General features: G+C 46.4%; 3 protein-coding genes across 3 annotated transcripts; all 3 read right to left on the bottom strand.

Annotated features, from left to right (window-relative positions):
* Positions 1–21: 21 nt before the first annotated feature.
* LOC121598369 (probable very-long-chain enoyl-CoA reductase art-1) lies at positions 22–12,124 on the bottom strand. The gene is made up of 5 exons (XM_041925077.1): positions 11,835–12,124; positions 11,392–11,747; positions 1,204–1,420; positions 1,020–1,135; positions 22–935 (listed from the first exon to the last, which is right to left on the bottom strand). Exons 1-5 carry the CDS (start codon positions 11,838–11,840, stop codon positions 731–733), a joined length of 900 nt encoding a protein of 299 aa, XP_041781011.1. The 5' UTR covers positions 11,841–12,124; the 3' UTR covers positions 22–730.
* A 496-nt stretch (positions 12,125–12,620) lies between these two features.
* Positions 12,621–14,313, bottom strand: LOC121598367. Its single transcript, XM_041925075.1, has one exon. The coding sequence runs from the start codon at positions 14,222–14,224 to the stop codon at positions 12,761–12,763; it is 1,464 nt and encodes a 487-aa protein (XP_041781009.1). The 5' UTR covers positions 14,225–14,313; the 3' UTR covers positions 12,621–12,760.
* LOC121598368 (m7GpppX diphosphatase) lies at positions 14,277–15,837 on the bottom strand. Its single transcript, XM_041925076.1, has 3 exons — positions 15,146–15,837; positions 14,931–15,076; positions 14,277–14,859 (listed from the first exon to the last, which is right to left on the bottom strand). Exons 1-3 carry the CDS (start codon positions 15,636–15,638, stop codon positions 14,314–14,316), a joined length of 1,185 nt encoding a protein of 394 aa, XP_041781010.1. The 5' UTR covers positions 15,639–15,837; the 3' UTR covers positions 14,277–14,313.
* Positions 15,838–16,735: the final 898 nt, after the last annotated feature.

The raw sequence follows: 16,735 nt of genomic DNA, 5'->3' as shown, positions 1-16,735 counted from the left end.
TGAGTTGCGAAAAGAATTGTATAGTTTTCTTTTAATTTGTTTATTTTGTCACTGCTTTGTATTTCTTCTTATTGAATATAGCTCTACTTCTCTGAAGTGTTGTCAATGCTGCCCTTTTGTCATATTCCACCAAACAGTTCTGCCAAAACGATGTGATCGAAGGAATGAACGTCCCATGTGTTTCAACTTGAGTATGTTTCGTTAAGGCAATTTATAAATGCGGCGCCAGGAATGCTGTTACGAAAGGAAATGACCACATTTCATCTTGTGGCTGCAAACAATTAACAGTAATTCAAAAAAAAATCATTTGAAATCCTAATGAACGCCCAAGAAGCGTGTTTTGTTGGTTGCTGTCTTACGTGAATGATTTTACAAAAAAAAGATAAGAAATGTGTGAACGTCTAAATCTTATAAGTGTGACAATTTTCCATCTGAGCAGGGAAATTCTGTTACCTCAACCGCAGAAAACAAACAAAGAAATAGCTATGTTTAATAAGTAAACGGCAAACATTAAATTAATAGCTCGAAACGTATTCCCACTCCCTTTGCTTAATGTAGAAAAATACCAAAACGTAATCTCTCTCTCTCTCTCTCTCTCTCTCTCTCTCTCTCTCTCTCTCTCTCTCTCTCTCTCTCTTTCTCTCTTTCTCTCTAACCCCGGATTCTGCTTTGTTTTATGTTTGTTCTTTGTTTTGGTTCTTCGTAAATTAGTAAACCATCGCCCATTAAATTAGAGCACAAACGGAAGGATAGCTTTGCGGCTCTTCGGATAGTCTTTGAACTCTTTCTTGTAGTTGCGGTGTTTGCCGAGGGCCCACACGGTCATCTGGTACATGCCGGCGGCCGCGAACAAACCGGCCGGAATGCAGGACGTCATCAGGGTGTAGCCGACCCACGAGAAGAACTCGTACGTGTAGTTCGGGCAAGAGACAAAGCTAAAAATTAAAGCGACACAAACAAAAGAAGATTAAATTATTGGAACCTATTCGAGTGGAGGTGATGCGGTGCTCTTCGCTTACTTGAACAACTGCGTGAGTGGATTGGCATCCGGGACGGGGATTTTCCTCACGTTCGAGCCTGCCGGTCGCAAGTTCCGCAGCAGAATATGGATGGAAAAGTTACCCAGCTCGCTTACCTGTGGGAAAAGAATTTTAAACTATGAGCAACTAAACTATTGGACAGAAAATGAGAAAAAGCACTTACCACAAAGGTGGCCAACCCAGCATACACCAGGGCGGGGGAAGGTTCCGTGAATAGCGGATGGTTTACGTGATAGGCCACGTAGCCAGCGAACGCCCAGTAGTACGAACAGTTTTTGAACAGATTCCTCAGTGGCATCGTCGCATGGGAGAAACGGTGCACAAAAAGAGTCTCCAGAAGACGCTTAGTGTAATGTCCCACCCAGCATGCAGCCGCAATTCTAGAAAGTGATAAAGTATGGAAGATGTTAATTGTAAACTTGATTGAGAAATATGACTTAAAGGAATATTTTGAAAAATCGAATGGCAGAATATTGATTAATTGAAATTTAAAAAGTTCATGCTAAGTGAAAACAATATATCTCTATAAATAATTCAATAATACCTACAATATACCTAGCAGTGAACAGTCTTCTGTAATAACACATACAACCGTAGGTACATTTTCTGCTATCTTGCGTTTGCCTTATTTTTTGCCTGACTGTTTCATTAATTTACAAATACTTGATCTATTATTTGATCCACAATAGGATCAGATCTGCACAATAGGATCACATAAATGATACGGTCAACCAGGCAGTCATTACAAGAAATAAAAAAAGGATCAGATTTGCTTACAGAGAGATTTAACATTGTTCAATGATTTAATGATAAATGATTTTTTTTTAATTTGTAATAAAAATACATTTATATTGCCACAAAAAGCTTGTAATAGCAAGAATTTTATAATGAATAATAAGCCTAAAACCTTGATAACTTTAAAAAACACTATTTCTTTGGACATGTGCTTATCCATGAAACATGACATGAAATCCAAGGACCAGTCAGCAGCCACAAGGAAGAAATATTAGCCCGCTGCTCTTCATCTTGTTCATCAACGATGTTACCCTCGCTTTACCTCCCGACAGTGTCAGTCTGTTTCCAGGCGATGCTAAAATTTTCGCCCCTATACATAACGCAGGTGATTGTATGTTCCTGCAAGACTGCCACGATACCTTCTGTTCGTGGTGCAAGCGCAATGGCCTGACTATCTGCATCGAGAAATGCTTCTGTGTGTCTTTTTTGTCGATGCAAGATCACGATTGCTGGTACCTACTTCATAGACGGAACTGCAGTTAATCGACAAAGCTATGCGCAAGACTTGTACGTTCTTCTTGACTCAAGTATGAACTTTAAAAAGCATATCGATGACGTTGTAGCCAGAGGAAACCGACTACTTGCCGTGGTTATCCGGACATCTAATGTATTTCGCAACCATACGTGCATTAAAGCTGTCTACAATAAGTAGTATCGTTCGTTCGGTTCTGGAATTGACTTGAGGCGATTCAACGTAAACTCACGCGATATGCCCCCCTACGCCTACTTCCCTGGCAGGATCGCAATCATCTTCCTCCGTATGCTGCGCGTTGTCTTCTTCTAGGCCTTGAGCCTCTTTCGGTTAGAAGACGCATTGCACAGTGCTCTTTCATCGCTGGTTTGCTAAATGGCTCTATCGACTCATCGTCTTTGTTGCATCGAGTCGATATCTATGCACCATTCCGACCAGAGAGGTTTAGAGAGACTCTACGGCCTCGCTCCAGCGCTGGCCGGTCAGACCCTATGTTGCGCATGTCGGCTGCATTCAACACTGTTTCAGATTGCTTCGACTTTAACATTTCAACTCAGTGCTTCAAGGAACGTTTCCGGCTTCTGCCGTGGACACAGTGAACTGTGATACAAATCTTGATTTTGCTATGTTTTTTTTTGTACTGTTACCCATCTTAATTAGGCCATATGGCTCGTTGAAGATTAATCAATAGATAATAATATAATAATTATTTCCCTCTTATCCAGCATCTAGGACCAAAATCGGTGATGACTAATGTCTGCCCGTACACATAAAAAGGAACGCGAGCCGGCAAAGCGTGTTCTGCCCTTGAACTTGCCAATAGCAAAAACAAACCGTTCACAGTAACCACGCTTTGCTTGCGTCACACAAGCACACGCACACCACAGCAGAGAACGAACATGCTGCATTCAAATGGTTGTTGTGCGCTGCGAGATTGGAGAAGCTTTTGAATGATTGGTAAATTATATTTGCTTGCCGTATGACGTGACGGCAAGCGCAGGTGTCCTATGCGCTTTTTTATGTTTCGTCCCGCTTGATCGTTCAAATAAGCGTCCATGACGCACTAAGGCACGGATGGCGGAGCAGGTTGCACGCACAAAAAAGACCTTCTGTCGCTCAGGCTTATCAGATGCGAGCACAAGCGAGCGAACGCGCTGTGTATGTGATGGTGGTAGTAGCGCGTACGATAGGCAGATAAGTAAATTAGAATAGAGCATCCTCTATGGTTCTAAGCGCCTAGTATCCGAGCGTACTAGGTAGTGCATGCGGCAGGAATGCGGTACACTATTAAAAAGGATCGCGTTCGATCCTCGAATAAATATTTTCCCTTCGTCCTCATCAGGACATTTTTCGACTAAGGCCAGGAATTTCCTAATAAAAACCTAGTATGCACTACACAGAATTAGAAACATAATTTAGCGTTAGAGATAGGTGTCCAGGGCGCGGTAGTAGAGGATCGCGTTCGATCCTAATATATTTTTCGCCTCACCTAAGGAAGAATATTTTTCCTAGAAAAGGATGTTATCCATCGCTAGAAAAACACGCTGTAAAATCATCCCTTTCCTAACTGAAAATAAACAAAAGGAGCTAAGCAAGAGAAACGAAACGCAATATATTATTTCACTCCCGAAACGATATAATCTTCGAAAGCTTATTGATCCGCTATTGGACCCCTCCAGTGGTAATCCTCGGCGGACACCAGTAGGCAGAAAGGCGAAGTCGAATCCGATCTCTGCTCGCTCACTCTCTACTCCTTGAGCTTCTCCTCTTGAGAGTTTCTGCGGTAAAGGTTCCCCTTCCATCTGCATAGCCCCCCGAAAGCCTGGGGAAACTAGCTGGAAGGCAGTCGCTGTGAGGCGCGAACTTTTGCCAAAGGGATCTCGAAGGCGGAGTTCCTGGCGGTGTTAGTGAAGCGGGGCTTAGTTCGAATTGCTGCTCGTCTCCACGGCGGACCCAGGCACCAGCTACCTTCGCGGCTGGTCGGTGCGGCGGAGAGGTCGGGCAACATTGGTGGCTCCAGAGAGGAACTAGCATCCGTTAGTTCCCAAACGCTTAGACGACTCTAGGCGTGCGGATACGTACCGCGAATCAAGGAGGTTCGTACGAGACCCGATAGCGTGATCGGACCGGTGGAGGAATGGGAGCTGGTGGATGATCGTATCCTGAACACAGACAGTGTTACAACGGACGGCGCTGCCAGACCATCGCATTTCATCGAGAATTCCGGCAGACGACATCAGCGGTACTCGGCAACCCCGCAACGAAGCAGGTGAAATGGCTACGAAGCAAGGTACCAGCCAGACGGCCACGACGGTATCTAAAAGGGCGACCACGACGGCGCCCATAAAAACGACCACGAGGAAGGAATTTTTTGTGGACAACAAGAAAGGGGCATGTAGATTATGCCACGACCCGGACGAAGAAAAGGAACATATGGTCCAGTGTGACGACTGTGACCGGTGGTTCCACCTGGAGTGCGCGAAGCTTAGCGTACCCCCAACGCCGGATGAACCTTTTTTGTGTATCAAGTGCGTTCTACGTCCGAGCACTTCGAAAATGGAAGAACCGGCCATGGCTGGCAACAACGATCGGTCGCTTATACAGGAGCTCGTAAAAGCTCTAAAGAATGCAGCGATTGAGCCCAACCATGGTGAAAAGGCGCTTGAGGTGCTCATAAAGAGGGAGAGCATTCTCTCACTACCCAGTTTTGATGGGAAGCCTAAGGATTGGCCGCTGTTTAAAAAAACGCTGCTGGATACATCAAAACATGGAAATTTCTCGCAGCTAGAGAATTTGCACAGAATTCAGCGCTCCCTACGAGGGGAAGCGGAGAAAAGCGTGAAACCTTTGATGCTTGATCCGCAGAACGTTCCAGCAATCATCGATAGATTAGAAGAGTCCTTTGGCAGGCCAGAATTGGTGTATCGCGATCTGGTTAAAGACGTGCTGAAGGTGCGTATTGATAATACGTCCAAAATACCAGAACTTTCAGACGCCATAGACAATTTGGTAACCAACATAACGGCTCTGAATTGCACTCACTATTTGAACGATGCAAGACTCATCGATGACATTGTGGCAAAACTGCCGATGTCGTACCAGCTTCAGTGGTTCGACGTGGCAGAGTCGGAAAGAGATGCCACGATCAATGAAGTGAATGAATGGCTAAAAATCGCTGCTCGAAAGATTCGACGCGTAATAAAACCAGCGGGACGAGATCATGTTTGCATCCACGAAGGTGAGTTGGAACGCAAGCAACCTCAAGCAATCCCAAAACGAAATAACAAGTCAAAGCTGCGCTGTGTGGAATGCGCGAACGACCATTCGTTACCACAGTGTGAGACGTTCAAAGCGAAGACGATCAGCGAAAGATGGAAGACAATAGTAAGGGCTGGTCTGTGTCACGGCTGTTTACGCTTCACGAACCATAAGCTTACTGATTGCAGAATCTGGAAGGGCTGTGGTGTGAACGGGTGTACGGGACCGCACCACCCCTTAATGCATAACGAAAATAGAGCACAATCGGTAAATCAACACCACGAAGTTGTAAGGGAGCACCATCCTATCACATATAGTGAAAGCAACGCCCAAACATCATATCATCATCTGCAACATGACGAAGTTTCAAGGGCGAAACAAAAAATATATTATCAGATAGTGCCAGTTACCCTACGAAACGGGACTTTAGCCGTCAGTACATACGCATTCCTTGACCCAGGTTCCTCATTAACACTTTTAGAGGAAAATATAGCCAAAAAACTGGATCTAAAGGGAGATTGCGATCCCCTTAAACTGAAGTGGACTGGCAATATAGAAAATTGTGATTCGAAGAGTCGTAGAGTAAAGTTCAACGTAACTGGAAGCAACAACGTAGAACACTTCATAGATGATGCAAGAACGCTCATGAACTTGAACCTTCCTATGCAGACCATTAATGCAGAAAGACTTAAAAAAGAATATCCTCATCTTTCAAGCATTCCACTGAAGAGCTTTGCAGATGTGAGACCAACCTTGCTAATCGGCCTTAACCACAGCCAACTAATCCTTCCGCTTGATCGGAAAACAGGGTTAGACAACCAGCCCATCGGGATAAAGACTAAACTTGGCTGGTTAGTATTCGGAAAAGAAAACGTACTCAGTGACGATCCAGAAAGAGTAATGATCATGCAAGAAGAAGAAAGCATGAACACAATGTTAAAAAACTACTTCTCTACGGAAGATTTTGGGGTAAAGCTTGAAGCTAAACAAGTATGCAGCGAAGAACATGAAAGAGCTTGCAATATCATCAAACAAACGATGAAGTACGAGAACGGAAGGTACGAGATTGGGCTTTTATGGAGAACGAATGAAGTTCAATTCCCCGACAGCTATAGGAACGCTCTAGGCAGATTACAGAGCCTAGAAGGGCAACTGCAAAAACAACCCAAACTAAAGGAATGGGCGTTGCGCACATTCAAGGAGTATATCTCAAAGGGTTATTTGCGAAAGCTAACGGCAGCAGAACTATTGAAACCACCTACCCGAGTGTACTATTTGCCACACTTTATTGTGACAAACTCGAACAAACAAGAACCAAAACCTCGCATAGTCTTCGACGCAGCATCGAAAGTGCAGGGAATATCTCTTAATTCGCAACTGTTGGCAGGACCCGATGCAACGACATCACTCTTCGGAGTATTATTGAGATTTCGGGAAGGCAACACGGCAGTTGCTGGTGACATCAAAGAGATGTTTCACCAGGTGAAGGTGCGTTCGGAGGACCAATACGCACAAAGCATACTATGGCGAGAATGCAACGAGCAGAAAACACCAGAAATATTTGTTATGCAAGTAATGACGTTTGGCGCTACCTGTTCTCCAGCGTGTGCTCAGGCCGTAAAAAACGAAAACGCTTCTCGTCACAAGGCGTCCCACCCCTTGGCATACGACGCCATCGTGAGCCAGCACTACGTGGATGACTACATCGATAGTTTTACCTCTGACGCTATTGCCCAAGAAACAACCAATCAAGTGATTAATGTTCACGAACATGCCGGGTTTTATATCCGCAACTTCATAAGTAATTCGGATACGCTTCTACAGTCAATTCCAGCAGACAGAAGGCAGGTCGGTGAAACCATTGTTTCGTTTGAGGAAAAGAACGGACCCTATGAAAAGATTCTCGGGGTGTATTGGAACACCAAGTCAGACGTTTTCGGCTACAACCTCAACAAACTGCATGTACGAAACGATTTGCTGCGTTCACAACGAAACCCAACAAAGAGAGAAGCAGTAAGTTTGGTAATGAGCGTCTACGACCCAGCAGGCTTGATAAGCCATATCACCATTCAAGGACGAATACAGTTACGTGGAATACACATCGCAGTAAAAGATTGGGACCAGCAAATACCGTCAGACCTAGCTGACGCCTGGCGTAGTTGGTTGAAGCAGTTAAACAACATCGGTGACTTCGTCGTACCACGGTGCATCAGACCAGCAGCAGCCTTGTTTACGGAGATCCATACGTTCGTCGGTGCATCTAAAGACGCCTTCGCCGCGTGCGTTTACGCAAGAAGCTATGATGGCAACATCTTCACAAATCATCTACTTGCGGCAAAGGCGCGAGTGGCACCCATTAAACAGCTGTCAATTCCTCGTCTTGAGCTACAGGCAGCGCTACTAGGAACTCGACTAGCGAAGACAGTGATAGCGGAACTTCGCATTGAGATTAACCGGTCCGTATTTTGGAGTGATTCCCAAACTGTCCTCGGGTGGATCAAAAATAGAAAACGGAAGTACCAACAATTTGTAACCCATCGTGTGAGTGAAATTCTAGAAACAACGACAATGGACCAGTGGCGTTGGGTGCCAAGTAAGGAAAATCCTGCAGACGCGGCAACCAAAATCACGAACAACGAGAATCTGTGGAAGTATGGACCCGAGTTCTTATTGAAACCAGAGTTTGATTGGCCTACGTCAAAGCGAGAGTATGAGACCCAAGAAGAGATGGTATTGACCATGTCAGAATCAGGCGAATTAATATCCGTAGAAAACTATTCTAGCTGGACAAGACTGGTTCGCCACACGATATTTCTTCGAAAATTTGTCCAGTACATAATCAACAAAAGGTCATTTGATCCGACGATCAAGATGTCGGATGCGGAAGCAGCACGATCATATCTTTATAAAATGGCGCAATCACATGGCTTTCCTGAAGAGATCAAGGCTTTAGGAAATGGTCAAAATGTGAAAAGGGAAAGTGCGCTAAACAAGTTAGTTCCTTTTATGGATGAAAGAGGTGTCATCCGTTCCAGAAGCAGATTGGAGAAAATCCAGGCCATGCCGTCATCAGCAAGAACTCCAATCATCTTGCCTCAGAAACATCGAATCACCAAACTTGTTGTTCGTGATTATCATGAGAGGACATTACATCAGGCGGACAATGTTGTGATCGGCGAATTACGACAAGAGTTCTGGATAATCAATGTGAGAGCAGTCCTAAACAACGTAAAACGATGCTGCCAGTGGTGCATCCTGCACTCTGCGAAACCAGTTTCTCCGATGATGGCCCCGCTTCCAGAATATCGCGCTACGCCATACAACCCACCATTCCTGCACACCGGCGTAGACTACTTTGGACCGTTAGAAGTAGCTGTAAAACGTTCGACGGAGAAGCGTTGGGGTGTACTATTCATGTGCATGTCAACGCGAGCTGTACACCTTGAGCTGGCAAAGAAGCTGGATACAGACAGCTTCCTAGTCTGTCTAAAGAACTTTCAGCACCGACGAGGAAAAGTCAGCCACCTTTACAGCGACAACGGGACGAATTTCGTCGGAGCAGAACGAGAACTACGTCAACTACTGATGGATATAGATGCCTGGATGGGCAAGGAAGCAGCGTTGCAGTTCAAAATTGAGTGGCATTTCAACCCGCCATCGGCTCCACACTTTGGCGGAATCTGGGAACGGCAGATCCAGACTATAAAGAAGGGACTTCGACAGATGATGGAAGAATACAGGCTGAGGAAACCCTCACCAGAAACGTTAATGGCTACGTTACTTCAGATTGAATTCATTTTGAATTCACGGCCATTAACACACATACCCACCACTAGAGACGAAGAGGAGATCTTAACCCCTTTTCATTTTTTGATAGGTAGGAGTGGTACTGCAATTCCACCTATGGCGCTGACTACCTCTAGCATCGAACGTCAGCAATACAAATTAGTCCAACACCACTCTAAAATCTTCTGGGACAAATGGAAAAAGGAGTATTTACCAACGCTTCTTAAGAGAGACAAATGGACGAGCAAAGTGGTACCCTTGACGGTGGATGACATCGTGGTACTATCGGACGACAACGCGCCTCCGGGAAAATGGCTAAAAGGGCGGATAGTTGAAGTGCATCGAGCTGCAGACGACCAAGTACGATCGGTAGCAGTGCAGACCGCCAGCGGTATAATCAAACGTCCAGCGGTAAAGGTAGCGTCGCTGGATGTCACTGCGAAGGAACACATATTAAACTTACATAGCAGGAAAAGAAAAGAGTTTAATAATGGAACAACTAGCGTTGCTAAATCAAACAGGTGTAATCAATAGAATTGAAAGCCATTCACCAAGGTACAGGTAATCCAACCAACGGGTTGTATTACGAGGGGAAGGATGTCGCTCAGGCTTATCAGATGCGAGCACAAGCGAGCGAACGCGCTGTGTATGTGATGGTGGTAGTAGCGCGTACGATAGGCAGATAAGTAAATTAGAATAGAGCATCCTCTATGGTTCTAAGCGCCTAGTATCCGAGCGTACTAGGTAGTGCATGCGGCAGGAATGCGGTACACTATTAAAAAGGATCGCGTTCGATCCTCGAATAAATATTTTCCCTTCGTCCTCATCAGGACATTTTTCGACTAAGGCCAGGAATTTCCTAATAAAAACCTAGTATGCACTACACAGAATTAGAAACATAATTTAGCGTTAGAGATAGGTGTCCAGGGCGCGGTAGTAGAGGATCGCGTTCGATCCTAATATATTTTTCGCCTCACCTAAGGAAGAATATTTTTCCTAGAAAAGGATGTTATCCATCGCTAGAAAAACACGCTGTAAAATCATCCCTTTCCTAACTGAAAATAAACAAAAGGAGCTAAGCAAGAGAAACGAAACGCAATATATTATTTCACTCCCGAAACGATATAATCTTCGAAAGCTTATTGATCCGCTATTGGACCCCTCCAGTGGTAATCCTCGGCGGACACCAGTAGGCAGAAAGGCGAAGTCGAATCCGATCTCTGCTCGCTCACTCTCTACTCCTTGAGCTTCTCCTCTTGAGAGTTTCTGCGGTAAAGGTTCCCCTTCCATCTGCATAGCCCCCCGAAAGCCTGGGGAAACTAGCTGGAAGGCAGTCGCTGTGAGGCGCGAACTTTTGCCAAAGGGATCTCGAAGGCGGAGTTCCTGGCGGTGTTAGTGAAGCGGGGCTTAGTTCGAATTGCTGCTCGTCTCCACGGCGGACCCAGGCACCAGCTACCTTCGCGGCTGGTCGGTGCGGCGGAGAGGTCGGGCAACACCTTCCGTTTGGAGACTGAAAACTCTGTTTCTAACTCAAGTGCAATGCCGAAACGAACGACACAAACTTGTCTCGTTTCAAGAGATGAAGGCCTACTTTGTTATTTTGGGGGCATGTTTTGGGCAAAACTTTCTATTTTTTTTTGTCTGCCGTTTTAAACAGCAAATAGAAAGATCCAAAATGATTCGGCAGTAGCAGAAAATCGACCACGAATTTCGTATGACTTAAGCGCATGATTCAATGAATGTGTTTTGCCATATCAACTGTATCGCCTACCTGGCCCACGGGAAGGGCAATGTATGTACATTCATTAACGACCCGTGCGGCAGTTTCATTATCGTGCCCCGCCACGACGACGCGTGGACTTCGAACCACTTCTTCTTGATAGCGATTAAGTAACAGCGGACGGGCGTTTTTTCCCTCCTTTCACCATATCGTTTGGATTCGCAACTACGGCTACAGAGAGAATGCTCCGAAAAGCCCACCTCAAGCTGGCCCCTGTGCATTTTCCCCTGCCTTGTCCGGTTCCCAGTCGTATTACTTACTTGGCGGTAAGACTCATCGGATTGTCTGCATTGGAGTAGATGAGCGAAGGGCGCTGGTAGAAGAGCATATAGACAAAGATTGGCCCTGCGTACTCCGCCAGGAAGACGCCCTTCCAGCTGATTTGCGGGCCGAGATCGCGCACGTAGATTTTGCCGCCTGCCGCGATATTGAGCGATTTCAGCGTTTCGCTTTCCTTCGGCGGCTTGCCGCGCGGTTCCAGCCGGAGCGACTGGCGGTGCACGGTCAGGGCAGGCTTCAGCTTTTGCACCTCCGTCTTGAGCGCTTGCAGTGTGGTATCGCCCGACACGCGACACTTGCCCAGCGATTTCGACGATTTAGCATCCAAAAATTCGATCTATAAACCCGGCAAACAAATGAAACAAATAAAGCGCCCCGAATTTCGTTTCGTACCACCGCACACATCACGAAAAACCACACTTACCTCCATGTTTGCTACTATTTTAATCCGTGGCACTTCCGTCTACCAAAGTGGGACCCCGTTATCTGCGGAGAAAGTGTGTAGCGGTCGACCTTACGGTGTTTCGACGATGGGTACGATTATTCAACAGCAAGCAGCCCAGTCTCACGCACTACACGGACCGACACACGGAATCGCGAAGCAGCAGCGAACAAGCAGTGAGCGAAGATTTCCTCCTTCTACCCCCCGCTTTTCTAAACTTCCAACGCGGTATCACCTCTCATCCCCTCCCCAACCCCAAGGGGTGCGTTGTTGATGACTTTTGCCGAAGCTGATTCGGGCAGGTAAGATGCGTTTATGGTAGTGGCGTAACGACTTGAGCTTGGCTTGCGTATGACATTGTGGTGAATTTGGATTGATAGCTGGTTCAGGGCATTAAATTCTACGAAAGTATCAAACGAACTCGTAAAATGTATAATTCATCAAACAATTAATCACAAAATTTAAAACATACAAATTTCCCACGATTTGTCATTTAACTCAAAATATGCGAAATTCTACAACCAATGTTTGTCTAATCCTCAAGGATTTTCGACTGATAAGAAGCGTGGCTATCTTCTAATCTTGCAGAAGCAAACGTCTTAACTGGTATTGGTTGGAATGTTTAATCAAATTACGCGTTGCGAGACATAACTGCTTCGAGGTCTTGAGCTGCAGCACCCGTATGCCGTCCACCGAAGGTTATTTGCAGACAAAATTTCTCATTTCGTGAGTCATCTTTCTCTTCCAGTCTTCAACCTTCACTTCAAATTCTACGTATATCAACATTTATTTTTTAAATCCCATCGGGGTTCCGACACAAACCAACAACCGTCGGATTTTGGTTCCAAGCGTTCTAGTTATTTTGCTGCCTTTGCTCCTCCTTCACGGGCCTGCCTGTACATGGTTGTCTACTGAATGTCCAAATAGCTCATGCTAAATCCTAGATTCACCCGGTAACATTCCGGCACGTAGCTCGAGTTTGCGTCCAGGTACCGAATCGCCGCACTGAACATTGGCTCGGACAGTTCCAGATTCACCACATTGCTGTCCTCCCGCCAGAACACGAACAGCGGCTGATCGTCGTATTTTTCGTACTGATACATCAGCTTCATTGCCCGGTGTCGTTCCAGCTTGATCGTATGCTTCCGATAAGAGTTGTCAATAAATACATCATCATCATCATCATCATCATCACCTTCATCGTCGTTGTGGTTGACTTCACCCTGATGCTCGGTTTTCTTCAGATCGATCCGTTCAAGCGCCACATTTTCCGCTACGTCCTCCTTCCCATCAGCTCTACAGTCGTCCACATCATCCGAGCAGGATTCGGACGAACCGGATTCGGTATGTTTTTGCTTCGCCCGAAACACGCTTAGCTGACAGTCCATGATTTGCATCAGCAAATAGAACACGTCACCTTGCATCCCAGGACGGCGCAGCTCAAACATAAGCTTTATCGATGGCGGGAGACCGAGATGGGTGACGAAATTAAACTCCCGTACCGTCTTTCGCACGAGATGGTGAAACAGTTCCAGCGCATCGTCAGTGCGGAACAGGGATAGTGGTATCGCCGATCGTTCCGACGGCTGAAAGCGTACATTTTCATACCAAAGCTTAACCGAGGTGCGATTTTTTCGCGTTGATCCAAGATACTGCAGGCAGCGCTTGCAGTACACGAAGCGTTCGTTGCGCACGTGGACGCGCTGCAAAACGGTCCGGTGCAGCAGGGCATAGAATGTGCCGTAGAACAGATCGCCCGGTTGGGGTTCAAACTTTGTCGCCAGTTGGGAGGATGGTTCTCCCTGTTGTCGCCCCTGGCAAGGTTCCGGTGCGCCCTCGGACGGCTGATGATCGTGCCGATGACAGAACCAATCGTCCGTATCGAGCTGCTCGGACGGTAGCTCCAGTACGCGTTGGAACGAAATGTCAGGATCACCGGCCGGGTCGGCTGACTGTTGAAGCGGTCCGGCACAATTACTGCAAAGCACTCGGTACCTTTGGCCTGGCTGCACACTGCAAGCTAATCGGAAGGTTTCTTCGTGCTGGTCGCTTCTCGGCATTTCCTGACCGGTGGATAATCGCTCGGAACCGAACACACTCTCGTTGGTGTTTACGCGGAAGCAAATGTATCGATTTTTAATTACGAGCGAGCTGAGCGTTTGCGTGTGCAGCTGGAAGTAGTCGCCGGTACGGATTTCGTACCGTTCGCGCTCGCCCTTCATCACGATCGTGATCCGATCGGTGGCCAGCTCGATGGTGGTCGACTCAATGTCGACAAACTTGCGCGGGAAGGAGATGAAGAAGTTGGCACACTGTAGCCGGGGCCGCAGTTCTACCAGCAGTCGGTCGATTTTACCCGTGGATGGGATCATTTTGCAGGGCTGTGCTTACTATATTGTATACAGATCCGTTCAAGATGTTGAACGATCGTGAAGGAATTACTTGAAATACGAGTCTATTATTACTGCGATTCGTCCAGAACCGTTGTTTTGCTGCGCTTTGCTGCCGGTTCGTCCGCTGCTTCCTGCGCAAGCAGAAATTTGCCGTACAGCTTGTCAGTCTCCTTCAGCGTGTAGGAAAGGGTAGCGCGCTGATAATAGTCCCCCGCCAGCTCCAGATTGTTGATGACCGTCGATAAAAGGTGAGCCTTTTCGCAGCCCGCGCCCGGTGGATCGTATCGCAGATAGGTAAAGTGCATATGCAGATGGTAGAATGTGGGCTGGTAGTGAAGGTAAATGCGCAGCTGTGACGCCCCGATTCCGTACCGCTTCTCGATCGCAGCAATTCCACGCGTCTGCACGTTTCGCAGCAGGGGCAGATCGGCTGCGGTTAGATCGCGCAGTGAGCGAATGCCACGACGACGGACCAGGGCAAGAAGATAGAGCTGTTCAACCGTTTTGCCGTCCCATTTCAGGTCCGGCAGCAGAATGAAACCGTTCTCGTCGCACGGATCTTCGTACAGGATGCGCTCCTTCTCTTTGCGATGTTCAAGCACGTTGTAAAGCCACTGCAGGAGAGAAAAGCAAAAAGAGAGATGAAGTTCGTTATGCAAACGAGCTGGAACGTCACACGACAAACCTCCAAACTTAGCTGCTCTTCTTCCAGATGGGGCAATGTAATTTTATTGTACTGGTCGATCGTCTCCTCGATCATATACCGATGTTGCGCCGTATGCTTAACGATATGTTTCTCCGAGGCAGGATAGATAATGGACACTTTTAAACCTTGAAAGCAGCAAAAATAAACTCATTATCACCTTTACGACACAGTTGCACCAATACTCCGTTACGTACGATTCAGCTCCGGATCTACGGTGCAGAGGAAATTGCCATATACGTCATTCACGAACTCCTTGTGCAAACGTGATGACGTCGTGAAAAACGTTCGCCTCTGCTCGTCAGACGGTTGCTGTTCGCTTTTCTCGGTTTCACTTTCACCGTGTTGAGCACTTTTTTCACGCTCCGCTGGCGTGGTGGTTATCTCGGCCTCGGTAAACGCTCGCTTCTCGAGCACGACGATGGCCTGCTGGTCGGGCGAGAGGTTGCTAAAACGCCCCAGCAGGGCGACACACTTGTGCGTACTGTTATTGTTCAGCACGCGCACGGTACGAAAGTGGGCCAGATCGTAACATATTTCGCCGCCATCGACCGTGCTTTGTTCGGTTGGTGGTGGTTGCTGACCTTCGCGTTGACGTTGAGACGACGGTGATTCATCGACAACATTACATTCGCTGACCTTGGTGATGCTGCTGCCGTTATCGTTCGATGTGGAGCTTGTTTTCAGCATGTCAGCAGCACTTGGCGTAGTTTTTCGCGAGGATTTCTGTAGGTTATTATATTATTGGAGCAATCGTTGATGATGTGGAATGTGAGGCACGCGAATTGTTCGGCCCGGGTTGATCTTATCGGCATCAACAAATCAAGAACGCCAGCAAGAAACCGCGTTTTCTGACGCCATCGGGCTAATCTGACAGGTGAGCTAAATTCACCACTCGAATGTCACCGTGACGCAATGCTGTTTCGTTCCCAAACAACAAAATTTAGTTAACGAATATGTTACGTCGGATTCGATTCCTATTTTATGTGCGGTAAAATAGCATGCGACGAAGCACCGACACGGCCCTAAGGGCTTGGTACTTGTTCTGACGCAGCGTATCGCAACGCATTGCGTGACGCACTCTGGTATCTGTTCGCTGCGTTCTGTATGGATGTGTCAACACATTTTACAAAGAAAAACATCAACAAACAGCAATAATGCCTATTATTTATAGGTTCTGAAGTGATTATATTGTTAAATTACAACTGTAAAATCATTTCCAGTTGGGCTCAAAACAGTTCAAAGCATGTTTACGCTATTTTATTGCATATTGCATACTGACCCGCACACACCTGTTTTGCAGCAATTACGAAATGACTTTCTCTACATTTATTTTGTTTTATTTATAAAATTATTTGGTAGTGCAATCACACGCAAAACTGCACTCGAAACAATTTAACGTAAAAAAATATCGATTTTCACCCGATATGGTTAAATCATTTTGACAGACGCATCACGACGTGCGTCGAAATAGAAATTGTTCTACTTTGACGCTGCGTCGTGCGCCGTTAACGCATGCTTCTGTCAAATCCCATACATTTTGGCAAAATCGCAACGCATTGCGTCTGAACAAGTACCGCTCTCTAACCAACACACAACTCTTCTCTAACAACTCTTGACTAAGGGCGGTGGCAACGCTCATCCGATGCGATTTTATCGGACGCTTCCCAAATAGCCAGCTCGTACTTTATAGCTGATTTGGGGCTATTTAACGAAAAATCGGTCCGATGTCGTACTTTGTGACTAATTAAGAGATGAAACGGTACTTGGTGGAACCATAAAGCGTT

This window comes from Anopheles merus, chromosome 3L (genome assembly GCF_017562075.2).
Source record: "Anopheles merus strain MAF chromosome 3L, AmerM5.1, whole genome shotgun sequence".
Lineage (NCBI taxonomy): Eukaryota > Metazoa > Arthropoda > Insecta > Diptera > Culicidae > Anopheles > Anopheles merus.
Note: the sequence above shows the minus strand (reverse complement) of the source record. Positions and strands in the feature narration are given on the sequence as shown.